Source organism: Panthera uncia, chromosome B1, assembly GCF_023721935.1.
Source record: "Panthera uncia isolate 11264 chromosome B1, Puncia_PCG_1.0, whole genome shotgun sequence".
NCBI classification, from domain to species: domain Eukaryota; kingdom Metazoa; phylum Chordata; class Mammalia; order Carnivora; family Felidae; genus Panthera; species Panthera uncia.
Genome location: NC_064811.1, coordinates 165,769,050 through 165,786,007, shown reverse-complemented (window position 1 = coordinate 165,786,007; position 16,958 = coordinate 165,769,050). Strand labels below are relative to the sequence as shown.

The following is a 16,958-nucleotide window of genomic DNA, read 5'->3' as shown; positions in this document are numbered from 1 at the left end:
AGGTGGGGTTGGGGGGGGGGGTGGTAATAATGCAAAGACCCTAAAGCTGGAGCCTGCCTGCTCTGTTTCGAAAGTGGCAAGGCCTGTGCGGCTGGAGTTGAGTGACCCAGGAGGGTAGGACACGAGGTCATGAAGGACATGTGAGGGTCCCTTGAGGTCTTGGTAGATTGAACAGACTTGGCTTTTACTCTGAATGAGGTGGAAAGTGGCATGATATGGCACATTTTACCAGGATCTCTCTGGCTGTGTGTTGAGAACAGACTGGGGCAGGGGGGCAGTATAGAGGCAGGAGGATTGTTTAGGAGGCAATCATGAAATCCCAGAAGAGAGGATGCTAGATTGGAAGTGTGGTGAGAAGTGGTAACATTCTGGAGAAATTCTTTTTAATTATGATTTTGAAAAATATAACTACAACACTATTATCACGGCTTAAAAAATAACAACTATTGATATTATCAAGTATCTAGTTGACATATAGACATACCAGATTACCTCCTGAATTATTTTTACATGTGTGAGAAATGTCAGTGATAAAGCTGGATATTAGTTAAAGCAGTGAAAACACAGTTATTCAGTAACTACTGACAACAGGGAAAAGAGCTGAGTCCATTCTGATTTATGAAGAGGCAACTTGGCATTTTAAAGGGAGAATGAAGGCAAAGGGGCAAAACAGGGCCTCATGCTGAAAATTACAAAGGGTTGGTCACTGTCAATGTGATTAGGCCAGCAGTATCTGTTAGCTGGCAATTATGGAAGTTAGGAATCTATCCTCCCAGAGACTGGAAGACAGAAGCCCTCTTCTTCCTGATTATATTTCAAAGGAAGGCTTTCAGGTCCTTGGGACAGAGTTGGGAGTTAGAAAAGATATACATACATCTCAAAGGGACAGAGGAAGAATTCACAGTTGTAAGCCCTTTTTAGTGAGTACTCTAAGAAAAAGAGATGGGGCTGACGTCAGGTGTTAGCTGGAGCAAACAGCAGTTTTTGTTGTTGTTTTTTGTTTTGACAGCGCTGAGCTTTTCCCAACAGGAACTCAAAAGGCGCTGGGTTGTCTCAGGGATGAGGCCTTGAGATGTTACATGCCAAGTTAAAATTTGGTCAAGACTCTTAGGGCAGGGGTTTGAAGGGAGTGTTCATGCTGAGATTTTTCTGCAGTTCTCAGAATCCGTATCAGTTAAGGATTGTAACTGATTGACAGTTGTCTTAAATTTCTTTTAATCTATAGGGTCCTCCTTCATTTCTCTCTTTTTTCCCTTACAGTTTGTTGAAGAAATGGAGTCCTGTAGACACAATCAAGATTTTGCAGACTGGACTCTCTTGGGTGATTTTAATGTTTTTTGGGTCCCTGTATTTCCCCAAATTTGGTAGTTAGGGTTGAGTTGCCTAGTAGACATTCAAGAAGAAATGGGAGAGTGGCCAGTTGGATATAGGGCCGGGGGACAGGAGAGATCCAACTGGTGATAATAATTAAAAGTCCTAGACATAGTTCAAACCATGATCCTGGCTGTGATTGCTGAGGGGATGAGAGGACAGGAGAAACCCTCTAAGGCCTGAACCCTGGGCACTCCCATGTTTAGAGGTGGGGAGATGGTGAGGAGGGACTAGGAAGGGTGAGGAGCACATGCAACATGAGACAAGAAGGAACAGTTAGGGCAGTGACTCCAAAGCCAAGAAAAGAAGGTACATAAAGAAGGAAGGAGTGCTCAACTGTGTTAAATGTGGTAACAGATTCAGTCAAGTAAGGATTGCAAATTTACTATAAAGTTTGGTAAAGACGTCACTGGTGACTTTGAGAAGAGCTGATTGTTATGGGTTCAAGAGGGAATGGATGAGAGCAAGTGGAGACAAGTAAAGACAACTCTTTCAAGAAGTTTTACTGAAAAGGAAAGCAGAGGAAAAAGGTTAACTGGAGGCAAACACAACCTTGAAGGAAAATTTGTTGTTTTCAAGATGGATCCGTAAGAGCCTATTTGTATCCTGTGAAACTGGTCTCTGTTTTTTTAAAATTTTTTTAATGCTTATTTATTTTTGAGAGAGACAGAGTATGAGCGGGAAAGGGGCAGTGAGAGGGAGACACAGAATCTAAAGCAGGCTCCAGGCTCTGAGCTGTCAGCACAGAGCCAGACATGGGGCTCGAACTCACGAACCACGAGATCATGACCTGAGCTGAAGTCAGACGCTTAACCAACTGAGCCACCCAGGTGCCCCGAAACTGATCTAATAGAAGGGGAAATTGGGGTATTGTGTAGGGGGGGTTGCTGGAGCAATACCCTTGGAATAGGCACGAGGAGACGGAATTCAGTGGCCTAGTGAAGGGTATGGTCTCAGGGAGGAGCAAGACAGTTCATCCATAGTAACAGGAGGTGAGGCTGTAGACCCGGACACAGATGCAAACAGATCCATAGATGCTGTAGAGGGAACACGTGTTCTGAGTGCTTCTATTTTCTTAGTGCAGTAAGAGGCAGGGTCATCAGCTAAGAGTGAGAAGGGGAGAGGTACTGGAGGTTTGAGGACACAGGAATAGGGATTCACTGGTCCTCTCTGGGGAGTGAGGAAAGTTAAGTGGACAAGGAAAGTTGGTCTAAAAGTGAGATCATCAGCTTGGCTGGGTGTTTCTCCAGCCAAGTTTCAGCCCTCAGGGGAAATGCAGAGTAGGTAGAGCTTTCCATTTACCTAAAAGTGGGATTTTGTCCAATGAATAAGACAGGAGAGAGGGGCAAGGGCACTAAGAGTGTATGCAAGGAAGTGGTTATAACAACCACGCATGATATCTACACAGACAATTGAGGGTTTGCTTATGCAAGTGATGTGCCTTCGCAGTTCTTCTCTGTCACAATTGGGACCAGCAGTTGTTCAGTTATTCTTAAAGTAAGTTAAATAGATGTGACAGAGGCTGTTTGTCTTTCCTCAATATCCTGTTTCTTTCATGATCATGAACCTTAACTTTTAGGAGTGTATATGCTCATTCAAGACAAAGACCACATTTCTCAGCCTCCTTCAAGGCCAGGGGTGACTATGTCTCTACTTTCTGGACAAAGGTATATCATCATCAATATCATGACACAGCTCCCAGGAACCTCCCTAAAAGAACTGATACACACCCTGTCATCTGGCAAGGGGTGGGGGGTATGAACTTTTCATTTGTCTGGCTGCCTAGAATGGGGATGCAATGGCTAGAGCTCTGGTCTTCAACTGAGAACATGAGGATGAGGTCCACACCCTAGACACCATAGGGAGATAAGCTGGAGGAACCCTAGGCCGTTGGGACTTTGTGGAGCTGAGCTGCCATACCAGCTCAGACTGTGCATCTTTACAGTTTTATAAGTGAGAAATATAATTTTGTTTAAACTACTGTTTTGGGGGGGCTCTGTTTCTCATAGCTGATCTAATCTTAACTGATATTTTGGGCAACATTTGTAATGAAAGAAGCATAGCTATTTTAAATATTTTAGCATGACACTTATACATCTATCTTGCCTACACTTAATTCAACAGCACTTTTTATGGACTCACCTTTATTAAGTCTTCCCACAGCAGTTACCTTAGTTTAGAAATAAGAATTTTGTTTTAATGCTTATATTTCATCAGTTTATGTAAAACTTACTTACACATTTACCTTATTTTCATCAGAAACACTTTCTCTTAGCCCTCATACTTTATTAGTTTATACAACGTTTAACTGAATTACGTAATTACAACAGTGAACACAGCTGGCAAAAATGAGCTGAGTAAAACATGACTTTGGGGAGCATATAATCAATTGTGGGAGCAGTGTATTCTTCCCACATTAACCCTCTCTGATGTTTGATGGAGGGAGAGAAAGAACATTAGTTATCTATCCAGACAGCCAGTTGAGTACAGGTCAGATCTGCTACTTGGCATCTTTTAACATTTATATAGTTGTTGTTTTTTTTTTTGTTTGTTTGTTTTTTTTAAGTAGGCTTCATGCCCAGCATGGAGCCCAACACAGGGCTTGAACTCACAACCCTGAGATCAAGACCTGAGCTGAGATCAAGAGTCAGATGCCCAACCAACTGAGCCACCCAGGCACCTCCTACATTTATACAGTTTAACACAGAATCTTGACTATGCATTCAACTTTACAAGTGTGCGACCTCCTCTTATACACTGCTAATGGGCATGTGAATGGATAGGAGTACTCTGGAGGTATTGATCAAAGCCTTAAAAATGTTATAGAATTGGCTCAGCAAAGCCATTTTTAATAAAGGATCCTAAGAAAATAATTGAGGCATTTGCAAAAGAATTCCTGTGGTTATCTTGCCCTGGGGAAAGGTTTAAGAGCCATGCTCAGTACAGCTAGTTTTAAGTACTAACTGCGTTTTCATTTGGAATATACTGTGTTAAAGGAATGAATCAGTGAGAACTTTAACTTTGGATGGCAGCATGACATGGTCACAGAAAGCTTTTATTAAAATTTTGGGTCCTTGGGGCACCTGGGTTACTCAGTCAGTTAGGCATCCGACTTTGGCTCAGGTCATGAGCTCGTGGTTCATGGGTTTGAGCCCCGCATTGGGCTCTGTGCTGACAGCTCAAGAGACTTGCGGTCTCTTTCTCTATATTTATTTATTTAAATATAAATAAAAAAACTTAAAAAAATTTTTTTTTTAAATTTTGGATCCTGAAGCCAACTGTGGTAAATGCAGCTTACCAGCACTCAAGTGCCACCTGATTATCCGGGGTTAGAAAGGGAATACCACATTTCCCCAAATCTCTTGTGCTGGGGTTCTGGATGTGAATTAGATTCTACCAATTGAGATCTTAAAGGGGGAAGTGAAAGCCATCTTCACACTGCTTTGGCTGTTTTCTGATGCCAAAGCTGTGGAGTCTGATTCTTCTGTTTCTTTCACACCTAACATCTACTCTATCAGCAGACTAAGCTGGCTCTACCTTTGAAAGAACTATCTACAGTCCAAGTACTTACAGGCACATCCGCTATTCCCACCTTGGTCCACACCACAACCATCTGCTGCCTGGATGACTGGAGCAGTCTATGAATTGGTGTCACTGCTTCTACCTTTGCCTCAACACAGCAGCTGAAGTGAGCCTTTTAAAACTTAGACAACACTTGCCACAGTGAACCATTTCACTTACAATAAAACCAAACTCCTTACAGTGGCCTAAAGCCCTGGCTGACCTAGACTGCACACCCCACAACTCCTCTTCCACTGGTCTCCCGTGGTTTCAGCTCTAGCCAGCCTCCTTTACTGTTGCTGATTCTAGCTGTCCTCACTCCCTGATCCTGCCAGTTCACGTCCTCAAACGACACTTTCTCAACTTCCTATAACGTGTTGAGCTGCCACCTGTAGATTCCCCTTACCATTTTAAAAAAATTTCTAAGCACTTGTCACCTTCCAAGTACCATGCAACATACTTACTTATGCTTGTTGTCTGTCTCCCTCACCAAAATGAAAGTTCCAGCAGGACAGAGTTCTTTCTGTTTCACACTGATGTATCCTAAGCTACAACTGTATCTAGCACCCCAGAGGCACTCCATCTGTGTGGGTTTTTTTCTGCAGGTGTTTCAGGGTCCAGTCTTTCTCTCTGTGGCTCTTCAGAGGTGATTGAGACTGGGGATTTCGTGATCACTGGAATGTAGCATGCAGTGTGTTCTGTAACTCAACTGCTCTATGGCCAGATTCTCCACCCTCCTGACTATGGTGGAGGCTGTAGCTCCTCTGGTGGTCCCTTCTCTGGCGTTCTGATTCCTAGAGGCCCAACCTATTACTCCTCCAGCTTTCCAATGAGTCTATAAACACTTATTTTCCTGTATTAAACTTTTCTGCTTAGAATAATTGGAATGGTTTATACAATAAATTCAAAATGGGCAAAAGACCTAAATCTGAGACAGGAAACCATCAAAATCCTAGAGGAGAACACAGGCAGCAACCTCTTTGACCTTGGCTGAAGCAATTTCTTACTGGACACATCGCCAGAGGCAAGGGAAACAAAAGCAAAAATGAACTGTTGGGACTTCATCAAAAGAAAAAGCTTCTGCACAGCAAAGGAAACAATCAACAAAACTAAAAGGTAGGCTACAGAATGGGAGAAGATATTTGCAAATGACATATCTGATAAAGGGTTAGTATCCAAAATCTATAAAGAACTTAGCAAACTCAACACCCAAAAAACAAATAATCCAGTTAAGAAATGGGCAGAACACATGAACAGACACTCTTCCAAAGAAGACATCCAGATGGCCAACAGACACACGAAAAGATGTTCAACATCACTCATCATCAGGAAAATACAAATCAAAACCAAGATGAGATACCATCTCACACTGGTCAGAATGGCTAAAATTAACAACAAAAGAAACAACAGGTGTTGGTGAGGATACAGAAAAAGGAGAATTCTCTTACACTGTTGGTGGGAATGTAAATTGGTGCAGCCACTCTGAATAACAGTATGGAGGTTCCTCATAAAGTTAAAAATAGAACTACTCTACAATCCAGCAATTGCACTACTACTAGATATTCACCCAAAGGATACAAAAATACAGAGGGGTACATGCACCCTGATGTTTATCTACAGCATTATCTACAATAGCCAAAAGAGAGCCCAAATGTCCATCGACTGATGAATGGATAAAGAAAACGTGGTGTAAATATGCAATGGAATGTTACTCAGCCATCAAAAAGAATGAAAACTTGCCATCTGCAATGGCATAGATGGAGCTAGAGTATATTATGCTAAGTGAAATAAATCAGAGAAAGACAAATACCATATGATTTCACTCACACGTGGAATCTAAGAAAGAAAACAGATGAACATAAGGGCGGACGGGGGGAAGAAAGAGGGAAACAAACCACAAGACTCCTACAGATAGAGAACAAACCAAGAGTTGATAGAGGGAAGTGGGTAGGGGATGAACTAGATGGGTGATGGGTATTAAAGAGGGCACTTGTTATGATGAGCACTGGGTGTTGTATGGAAGTGATGAATCACTGAATCCTACTCTTGAAACTAATATTGTATTGTAGGTTAACCAAAAATTGGAAAAAAAGAATAATTGGAATGGTTTTTATTTTTCCACTGAACCCTGAAAAACACACAAGATACAGTTGTCAGGCCAATGATGATCAGGACTACATTTTTTTCTGACTAGATCTTAGATGTAAATGAGACAAATAGAAGAAAGCCCAACCCCTGCTTCAGTTCGTGTGGAGCTGGACCCATGACTGCTCTAATACAAAGGAAAGAAATGCTTCAGAAAAGTGAAGTCATAAGTTGGCCACACAGGGAGTTACTAGAGTTGGCATTCTCTCTCCATTTTTTCTGAGGATAACCCTGAGACCCAGCTGCACTCCAGTCCCTATCCTCTATTGGAGAACTTTGGCAGCTGAACCATGTCCAAGAGGAGCTGTTAATACCACATCTGTCATTAGCTACAGCCATCTGAAGAGGGCAAAAGCCTAAACCGTGACTGTCTTGCACTAGGATGGCGGTGGAAGCACTGGATGAACAGGCAATTGTGCATAATACCTTAGAATTAAGCCTCTTTTCCTTTTTTTTTTTTTTTTTTTATTTTTATAATTTTTTATTTTTTTATATATGAAATTTACTGTCAAATTGGTTTCCATACAACACCCAGTGCTCATCCGAGCCTCTTTTCCTTTAAAGAGCCAAGTGTTAAGTGATCAGTTCAACTGGACCATAGGGGTAGTCTAGGATTAAAAGATCCTGTCTTTAATTCGTTCAGCTAGCTCAGGCATATCTTTTTTTTTTTTTTTTAATGTTTATTTATTTTTGAGAGAGAGAGAGAAAGCACGAGCAGGGGAGGGGCAGAGAAAGAGGGGACACAGGATCTGAAGTGGGTTCCACACTGACAGCAGAGAACCATGAACTCACAAACCATGAGACCATGATCTGAGCGAAGTCGGACACTTAACTGACGGAGCCTCCCAGGCTCCCCTACCTCAGACGTATCTTAAGTAAAAGATGTTCATTAACAAAGAACTATATATACTTTCAAGCAAGATAATGCACATAAGACAGTATAATGTTTATATCATCATCCAGAATATACACAATTTTAGAGTCTGAAAGAGCGTGTACTAAAATGTTAAGTGGTTTATTTAGAAGAAAAGGTAATTAAACATTTAAAAAATTCTACCTAGATGTACTTCAACTCTATCATTGCTGCTTTTTCCCTACTAACAAAACTCTGTCTCAGGTAACAGGATGCCAAAGGCCAGGAGACAAACTGATCTATCCATCCCTCTTGGTCAGTGCCCCATCCTAGGGTAGTTATGTGGCCCAGCTGTCAGAGACACAGGGGCAAGTCTCTTTGGGCCTCTGAAGGAACTTCCTCCCTAAGAGCACAATGAGGAGAAAGTTCCTTTACTGCTGTTTACTTTGCTTCTTGCTGTGTCTTTGGACGGTTATTTGAAGAAATGACATTGTGTAGCAGCCACTTTGCAGTACTAAGGCTAGCAAAACCAAAGGATCTGAGAAAAATCTTGATAACGTTTTGGCTGCCGCCCAAGTCTGGAGCCATTTATCTCTAGACTTCTCCTTACAGGTGATAACATCCTTATTGCTTATGTCACTGTCCGCCCAGTTTCCTGTCACACTTGTGCCAATCTCATTCTGCAAGAAACACTTTTCTGTCTGGCAACAAATAAATGCTTTATGGTGCTCGCTTCAGCAGCACATATACAAATAAACGCTTTATGTTCACTCTAATTGAAAAACAACCCTATTAAAAGTCTACTATGACCTCATTTTTATAGAAAGCGAGTAAAACTGAACTTAGGAAGGGTAACCAATTTTCCCCAAAGTTACTGGTGGAATTGAATTAAAACCCAACCCTGACTGTAAAGCCTACAGTGTCACTTACAGTTAAAAAATGAAAAAGTCTATAGCTCTCTCTTTTAGAATCGTAACAAAATGCCTACACGCAGATGCAGATAGTAATAAATTTGCATGCATTTGCACTCACACCTATGAACTTGACTCTAGGCTTTTTACTCTCCTTATTTGCATGTATTTGTTGGTAGAAATGTATACTTCAGAGGCTTGGTCAAGAAAGTAGACTTGGGGGGGCGCCTGGGTGGCTTAGTCGGTTAAATGTCTGACTTTGGCTCAGGTCATAACCTCACAGTTCATGGGTTCAAGCCCCATGTTGGGCTTTGTGCTGACAGCTCAGAGCCTGGAGCCTGCTTGGGATTCTGTGTCTCCCTCTCTCTCCTTCCCCGGCTAGCACTCTGTCTCTCAAAAATAAATAAACATTAAAAAAAAATTTTTTTAAAAGAAAGTAGACCTGGTGTGCCTGGGTGGCTCAGTTGGTTGAGCATCCCACTCTTGATTTCGGCTCAGGTCATGATCCCAGGGTCATGGGATTGGGCCTGTGTCGGGCTCTGCACTGAGTGTGGAGTCTGCTTGGGATTCTCCCTCTCTCCCTGCCCCTCTCCCTCACTTGCACATGCTCTCTAAAATTAAAAAAACAGACTTGCTTCACCTTTTTCCACACTTTCACTGATGACCTCCAATCTGTACACCAGGGATATAGAGACAGGTCACGGGGACTCTGATGCAGGATCATAATATTCAATCCCTAAGATACTTGAAATGAATAATGCAAGAGTGGTACACACTCTTCCTCAAGCTTTCTTAGAAGTCAAAGAGCTAAAGACTGCAAGATACCAAACAGCTAAGGAGGCAGGGCCTTTGAGTTAGCCCAAAAAAGCAGAAGATTTTTTGAACCAAAGAAACAGAAGAGAAACAGAATTACAAGAGGCCCACTGGCAGTGCATTAGCTATCTAAAAGACAGCACTGAAGCCCAGAGAACAAAAACTCAGCGTTAGACGAAACAGAACTTTCATGGTATATGCCTCCACAGAAGACTTCTGTCCCTTATAATGAAGACACCAGAGCAACACTACCAACAGAGCTCATGTGACCTCTTAGCTACAGAAGGGGCAATGTTCAATCACCCCTCATACCTGCTGGCTAGGCAGTTTGAGGGGCTCAGGACAGGAAAACCCCAGCTGTCACGAATAAAAAACAGACTTGAGGGACAGAAAGGTGAGACCAAAGGAAGGTATATCCATCCAAAACCTCTGGGACCACCTAAAAGTCAGGAGGAGGCACTCTTATGAGCCTGTGTGGTCCATCGCTGTTCCAGAGGTGGTTGGCTAAGCTCCCAACTTGGGACCATGATGTCACCCAAGGGTAACTGTAGGGTGCTGGAAGGAGTCTCTGACTTTACCTCTGGTATAGCCTATAGCTAGCACCTCACTACAGTGAACAGGGAGCTGTGACATCAGCATCTAACAACCACAGACACTGCTGCGAGCAGCCTTCCCTAATCCCAAAGATGTCTCCTACCACTCCTACCAGCCTGTGGACAAGGGAAGAGAAGCTGCTCCTCCAGAAACTACACACTGGAAGGATCAAGAGTGTAATGACCTGGTACAAGAAACAAGATCACAGACCCATGAACTCAAAGGCCATTGTGGCCAGCTGGGATTGAGATGCAGATCTGGTGACGGTAGGACAGGAGGTAGAAGGGGGCCTCTCAAATTCAAAGCTTTGAAGTGGGAGGTCATCTGTCAAGTGTCAAAGAGGCGGCTCTTCAATAAATCCTAATTTCTGTCTTATCAGAGGTTGTTCTTCAGCAGTATTTGAGTGTGGTTATAATTCTGAGTGGTCACAGGATTCTGTTGGGAAATATTTAAATGGAAGTCAAAAGAGTACTGCTACTTATTGGAGGAGTTGGGGGGATAGGGGAGAGGAGTTGAGGGATAGAAGGAAGGAGTCCCGGGACCATGATGTCACCCAAAGGCAAGTGTAGAGAGCTGGGAGGAGTCTCTGACTTCACCTCTGGTAGAACCTTTGGCTTGCAACTCACCACAGTGAACAGGCAGCACTTAACTGCTCAGGAGAAAATGAGCAGAGAAGGGCCTGAACCTATACCGTGAGAGCCTCAGGGCCCAAGGGGGGATGGGAGGTGCAGCAGGAAGGCAGAGATACAGCAGCTCTATTCACTTCTCTCAAGAGATTCTTGAAACCTCTATTTTGTTTGAAAACAGACTCAGGCAAAGGGAAGGAAACTAACATTTATTGAGTGCCTACTGTGTATATCTGGCCTTGTGCAAGGAATTTTCATTTACAACATTCCATTTAATCCTCACACCAACCCTGTGAGGTAGGTATTATCCTCATTTTTGTCCTATGAGGAGTATGAGGCTCAGAAAGGTTAGGTAGTTTGTCCAAGGTCACACAGCTAGTAACTGATGGAACTGGGACTGCACACTGAGTCCCAGACTCAAAAATTCCCTGCTCTCTCTCCAACACGGTTTCTTGGGAAGGAGGAGGGAGCAAAAGCAGCAGCAGTCTTTACGCTTCCTACCCTGAGAACAAGACAGTCAGCAAGAGAAGGAGACTGGGCTTTCCCACAGACCCTCCCCTCTCTACCAGGGGAGGGTGCAGTCATTTGAAGAGATAAGACATAAATACAAAAATAAATAGAAGGGACAAGCCCCCCAGCAGCGAGGATGTGCAGGATCCATGCTGTGGGAACGCCACTGTGCCATTCACAGCTGCTGTGGGAGGGAGCCACGTGGGCCCTATGGGGAAAACTGGGACAATGGCCGCCAAAGGCTGGAGTGGGTGGGCTAAACAGGCCCCTTCTGGGTCGCACAGATTTGAGAACAAAACGTCTGGAGCAGGCAGCAGCCGTGGGCACAGTCACCATCATCCTCCATCTGCTCATTTTACCGGTGTTTGTGATCCAAGAGGGACTCAAAATCGGGGGAACATACAAGTTTGTGCTTTATGTGTCCCAGGACTGTCATCTCACCCGTCCTACTGTCTCCAAGGCCCACGGACACCAGCTCCTGCCAACCAACAGAGACAGTGAGGAGAAACAAACCAAACAGCTCATTACTCAGTCCTATGATTCTCATGTGATAATCCCCAACCCCTACAGGCTCTCACCTGCAGAAAGGAGCAGGTGGTTCCCATCGTTACATCTAGAGTCACCTTGCCCAGGAGGAGCTGCACCTTCCCTGACTTGCGGATGAGCAGCTTGCCAACCTGACCCTCTGTCAGGTCAGCCAGGGTACAAGCATTCTCTGCCAGCCTGGCTTCCTGTGGAGAGAATCAGGAGATGGACACTGGGTAAGGAGCCGCTTCCTCCATCCTTCATGGATGAAACCTTTTCTTTTTTTTTTTTTTATTTTTAAAAAAAAAATTTTTTTTAACGTTTATTTATTTTTGAGACAGAGAGAGACAGAGCATGAACGGGGGAGGAGCAGAGAGAGAGGGAGACACAGAATCGGAAGCAGGCTCCAGGCTCTGAGCCATCAGCCCAGAGCCCGACGCGGGGCTCGAACTCACGGACCGTGAGATCGTGACCTGAGCTGAAGTCGGACGCTTAACCGACTGAGCCACCCAGGCGCCCCTGGATGAAACCTTTTCTAAAGGAAGGCAGCAGCAGCAAAGGTTAGAATGAGCTCCTCAAGAAGGCCTTTTCCCAAGGCTGCCTGTTGTTGGCTGAACGACAAAACCCAAAGCAAACAGATGAACGAATGGACAAAATATTCATAATTGCTGACATTTTCTCATTCGTACATGTTTAAAATATTTCATTGTAAAAAGTAAACACGTGTAATTGGGGTTGAAGTACAAAGCCTCAAGCCCCTCATGGGTAGAAAGAACAAATGTGTATTATTTTGGCATTTCAGCTTGGGTGGCACACTTTTGCTTCCCCAACAGGTTGCTGTTTCCCTTCCTGGTCCCCCCGCATTTTCACAGAACTCACTCCTGAGCATACCCGGTCTTTCTCCTGCTTTATAACCACCATCTGTCCATCCTCGCTCTGCACTTCGGTCTTGATAGGCTTGATGTCCTGGGTAGGCGGCTGACCAGGGAGTGTGTCTGGCAGCTGAAGAAACAGCAACTCTTCATCCTGGGTGAGGCTCAGCTCCCTGAGCAGCTCTGCCACAGATACGTCCTTTGGAAGGCTCGGGGTCTTTCTGGCTGTTCTGGGAGGAACCTTCATCTTGGCCTCCTCCTCCTCATCCCGGGGCTCCTCTTTCACTGCCCAAGATAACAAATGGAAGAGCTATCAAGTGGCCACTCTCTACGTCCTCTCATTGTACCCATCCCTTCATCCTCGTCTGCTTCACTGTCACTCAGCTAGGAAGCTGGAGGGTTATGGTTATGAAGAAGGACCCAGGAGTTGTAGGACTTACCTAAAAAGGATTATCTGAGGCTGACCCACAGATCCATGGCAGCATGAACCCTCTGCGAGTGAGAACCCTCTCTGTAAGGTCATGTATTTTACAGCTAGAACGTGGGGGAGGGGGATCTGCTTATTAGTCTGGGAGGTTCATTCCTAAGGAGGATTCAGGTGAGGGGGGGCATCCACAGGAAAGGAGAGGAGACGTTAATGGACACAGAGTACCTCTCACAGCAGGTACATCCACCTCCATGTCCTCTTCCTTGGGGCCACCCAGCCAAGGCTTAACATCTGGTTCTTCATTCTCTTCCTTGAAAAGCCATCCTGAGTGAGCCAGCGGCAGCTGAACAGGCATGTTTCGAGTGTCATTCCTCAGCCCAGGGTCATCGATGAACTACCAGAGAAGAGACAGGGGGTCACGTGGTCTGGCTAGCATACACACAGGTGGACTGCAGCCCACCTCAGCCTTTTCTAACTGAAGATTCCTCCTGCTCACAGGCTTCCAGGACATCAGAGAGTTCTGCCACCAAGCTCGGCCCCCCAGAAGCCCATTCCTCCCAGTCTGCCGGTACCTACATCATCCTTCTCCAGCATGCGCAGGATCTGTTTCGTTTCTTCATCTGTCTCCCTCTTCTCTTTTTTGATGTTGATGATATGAGAGGGCCCCATGTCTGACACATCCACTGTCTTATCCCAGTTCCCTGCAGGAAATCACTCAGTTCACCAAGGGTACAGAAGAGGCCAACAGCAAGGAAAACTAAACTAGGAGCAAGGTAATTTTACTGCCCTTGCCCTTCTCTCAGGCAGTCTGAACTGAAATCCACTGATTCCTTCCTCCCGGAACCCCAGCAGCTTGGTACCCTTTTTCTTCATCATTTCAGCTGGGCCCTGCTCAAAGATGGAGTGGGACTGGATCACTTCTGGGCGGCCCCGCCCCCGTCCATGCCCCTCTCGCTGCCGGTCTCTATCCCTGTCACGCTTCTCCTTCTTGATGGTTACTTCTTCCTTGGGCCTAGAAAAGAAAATGGATTAAGGAGAACCACTCATTCACTCCCCCTCAAAGAATTGGTCTTACTTCCTCACACCACTCTGCTCCTCCACCTGAGTGGATAAGTAGAGAGCCAGTAACTGTATCAGAAACAGAACCCAATCCTAAGTTTAGCTAGTATCTTTTCTACTTGATGGGGCAGCGCCCTTTCAGTTTGCTTTGCTTTACCTTCTTGCTTGAGACGAACTGTATTAGAATTATAACTCAAACGTTGAATTACAGAGACTGCCCCCAATGTGGACTTTTTACAATTGCCTGAAAGCAAAAGGTTGTAATACAAAAGAACATAAGTGAAAACCTGATACATCTTTGTCTAAACTAATGGCTCTCAACTCCAGCTGTAAAAAAATAATCACTGTTGCATTGCAAAAAAGTTAAATCACCATTTCTAGAAATGGATTTCTAGGCATCAGTATTTTTTTAAAACTTGCACATTAGAATCACATGGAGCCAGGGTTGAAAATCACTAGTGAAAAAAACTAAATATGCACATTTAGATGTCTGAGCCACATACCTAGTTATTTCCCAAAAGACCGAAATTCAGAGCAAGTAAATAAGTGGAAAGTTTTTAGAAGGCCCAGCTACTTACTCTTCCTTGATTTTCCGACTGATGATATTTGGGGTGAAGGTTTTCTGAAAGTAAAATATGGGAGTCACTGATTTGGTAAGTTCTGATCCCAAAGTACAGAGAAAAATGACAACTCTCAAAGGCATCTTGTATGGACCAAGACTACCACTCTACATTCCACACTGTTGCCAGTGATTTACAGAGACATACATGTACTTAAGAGGGAAGAACAGCATGTCATGATAACAGTGGGCTTACGGAACAGTATACCAAAAACCATTAAGCTAGCAGCCTCAGCTTCTGCCCTCTGAAAAGAGAGCCCTCGGGATTTCTAAAACTTATTTATCTAATCTCACTTCTTGTCCTCAAACAGCTATAGAAACCATTGAGTATCACAGGAAAGAGGTCTAGCAGCAAGGCTCAAGTAGGAAGTAGGCCAGCACTCACAAACGGATGATAGCCTTAGACTGCCACCAGCATTTCCCAATGCAAACAAGTCTTCAAAAACTGGCTGCTTTATGCTTGTTATCCACCCCACCCCCCAATTTCAGGGGTATCCCTACATCTACAGTCATAAACACAACAGAAAAGGTCACAGAGCCTCTTATGCTGTGCCTAGGATTCATTACACTCTAGATAAAAGTTTGCCCCTTAGGATCCACGGCCAATTCGGAACTCTAAAACTGCAGGCAAAATTTATGCCTGCTGGCTTCCATGGTTTCTTAAAGGTGTCTAAAACATATAAAAAAGGTAAATAAACAATGCTCAAGTTGCTTGGGAACTAGTTAGGATTTTCGGCCCTTCAGCCATCTCTGAGAAACACGTCAACATCTTGTACCCTGTATCTAGACTTAAAGGTAGGGCAGGCTCCCTAGAATTTGTTGGCCAAAGTCTGGGGACAAGATTTGTTAGGCCCAAAGCCACGCCTGGCACAAGGCAGGCCCTACGTGAACATCGGTAGAACCCCAGGTCCTGGAATTCAAGGTAGTTGGGTTTCTTTAGAAAGGTGCCATCGGGTACCTTCTTAACTCCTCCGAGGGTGAGGTCCCTGGAGCGGATGGAGGGAAGACGACCTGGGGTAAGTGGAGGGGCCGGCCTCCGCCCGATAAGCCCCCGGGCCCCAGAGAGGAGGGGTCTGGGCCCTCCCGGACTACTCGGCTCGCCTGCGGCGTTTCCTTGCGACATGTTGCCTGGGAGAAGAGGATGAAAGGGGCAGCAAAGTCACTCGAGGGGGCGGACACGCGGACCCTGGGCGGAACCCTGCCCACGTGGCTACCCGCCCCCCCAGTCAGTGCGTCCCTCCCTTTCCACGTGGCAAGACTCCCCGGACCACCCACTTAGAGAGCTTGGCTAGCCCTCTGCCCAGGACCCGGGTCAGGCACGAGGCTGAGACGCACCCCAGCGCCCCCGAGCTGTGGCTCCACACCAGGTGCGTCCCGACTTCACCTCCGACGCGGCCCGCAGGTGGCCCTGAGTCTCTCCGCCCGGCGGAAGTCTGCGTGGCAGGGTCCGGGCGCCGCCATCTTGCCGCGGGGCGGAAGTGAGGTCGGTGGGCGGGGCCGGGCCACAGTATTTATCCGGCGGCGCCTCGCTCCCCTCCGCCTTCTCTTCCCGGTTCTTCCCGGAGTCGGGAAAAGCTGGGTTGAGAGGGCGAAAAAGGAAGAGGGGTGTAGGTTACCCTGCGGTGCCGCGTTCGGGGGTCTTGGCCAGCGGCGAGTGGGTAGACGCGTCCAGCTCAGGGTCCGGGGGTCTTGGCACGGCACGACCCAATATGGGGATTTGCCGTGGCGGAGCCTCTGGGAGCAGTAGGGTCGCGGCTCCGGACAGGGCGAGGGGCCGAGAGCGAGATCCGCACTCAGAGTTGAGGATCCCTGGGTCCGGCCGAGTTGCGGCTGCGGGCTCGATGATGACCTTGGAGTGGTCATTGTACTCTGGGCTCCGGCCTCGCCCTCGCTTGGGGGGTGTCCCTTCCCCGGATTCCTGGTGGGGTCCTGTAGTTGGGGCTGTGGGCGCAGCGCTAGGGCAGCTGTGGCGGACTCTTGTTCCAAGCCCGGAACCTGAAAAACGAAGGTTGATCGACTGGGAGGCAAGAATTTAAAGAACTTTTATGATGGTTCCAGCATTTGTAATTTAA

At 45.7% G+C, this 16,958-nt stretch overlaps 1 protein-coding gene across 1 annotated transcript; it reads right to left on the bottom strand.

Annotated features, from left to right (window-relative positions):
• Window positions 1–10,406: 10,406 nt before the first annotated feature.
• POLR3D (RNA polymerase III subunit D) lies at window positions 10,407–16,384 on the bottom strand. The gene is made up of 9 exons (XM_049631534.1): window positions 16,222–16,384; window positions 15,845–16,014; window positions 14,846–14,889; window positions 14,069–14,220; window positions 13,785–13,909; window positions 13,434–13,602; window positions 12,801–13,066; window positions 11,963–12,115; window positions 10,407–11,862 (listed from the first exon to the last, which is right to left on the bottom strand). Exons 2-9 carry the CDS (start codon window positions 16,007–16,009, stop codon window positions 11,740–11,742), a joined length of 1,197 nt encoding a protein of 398 aa, XP_049487491.1. The 5' UTR covers window positions 16,010–16,014; window positions 16,222–16,384; the 3' UTR covers window positions 10,407–11,739.
• Window positions 16,385–16,958: the final 574 nt, after the last annotated feature.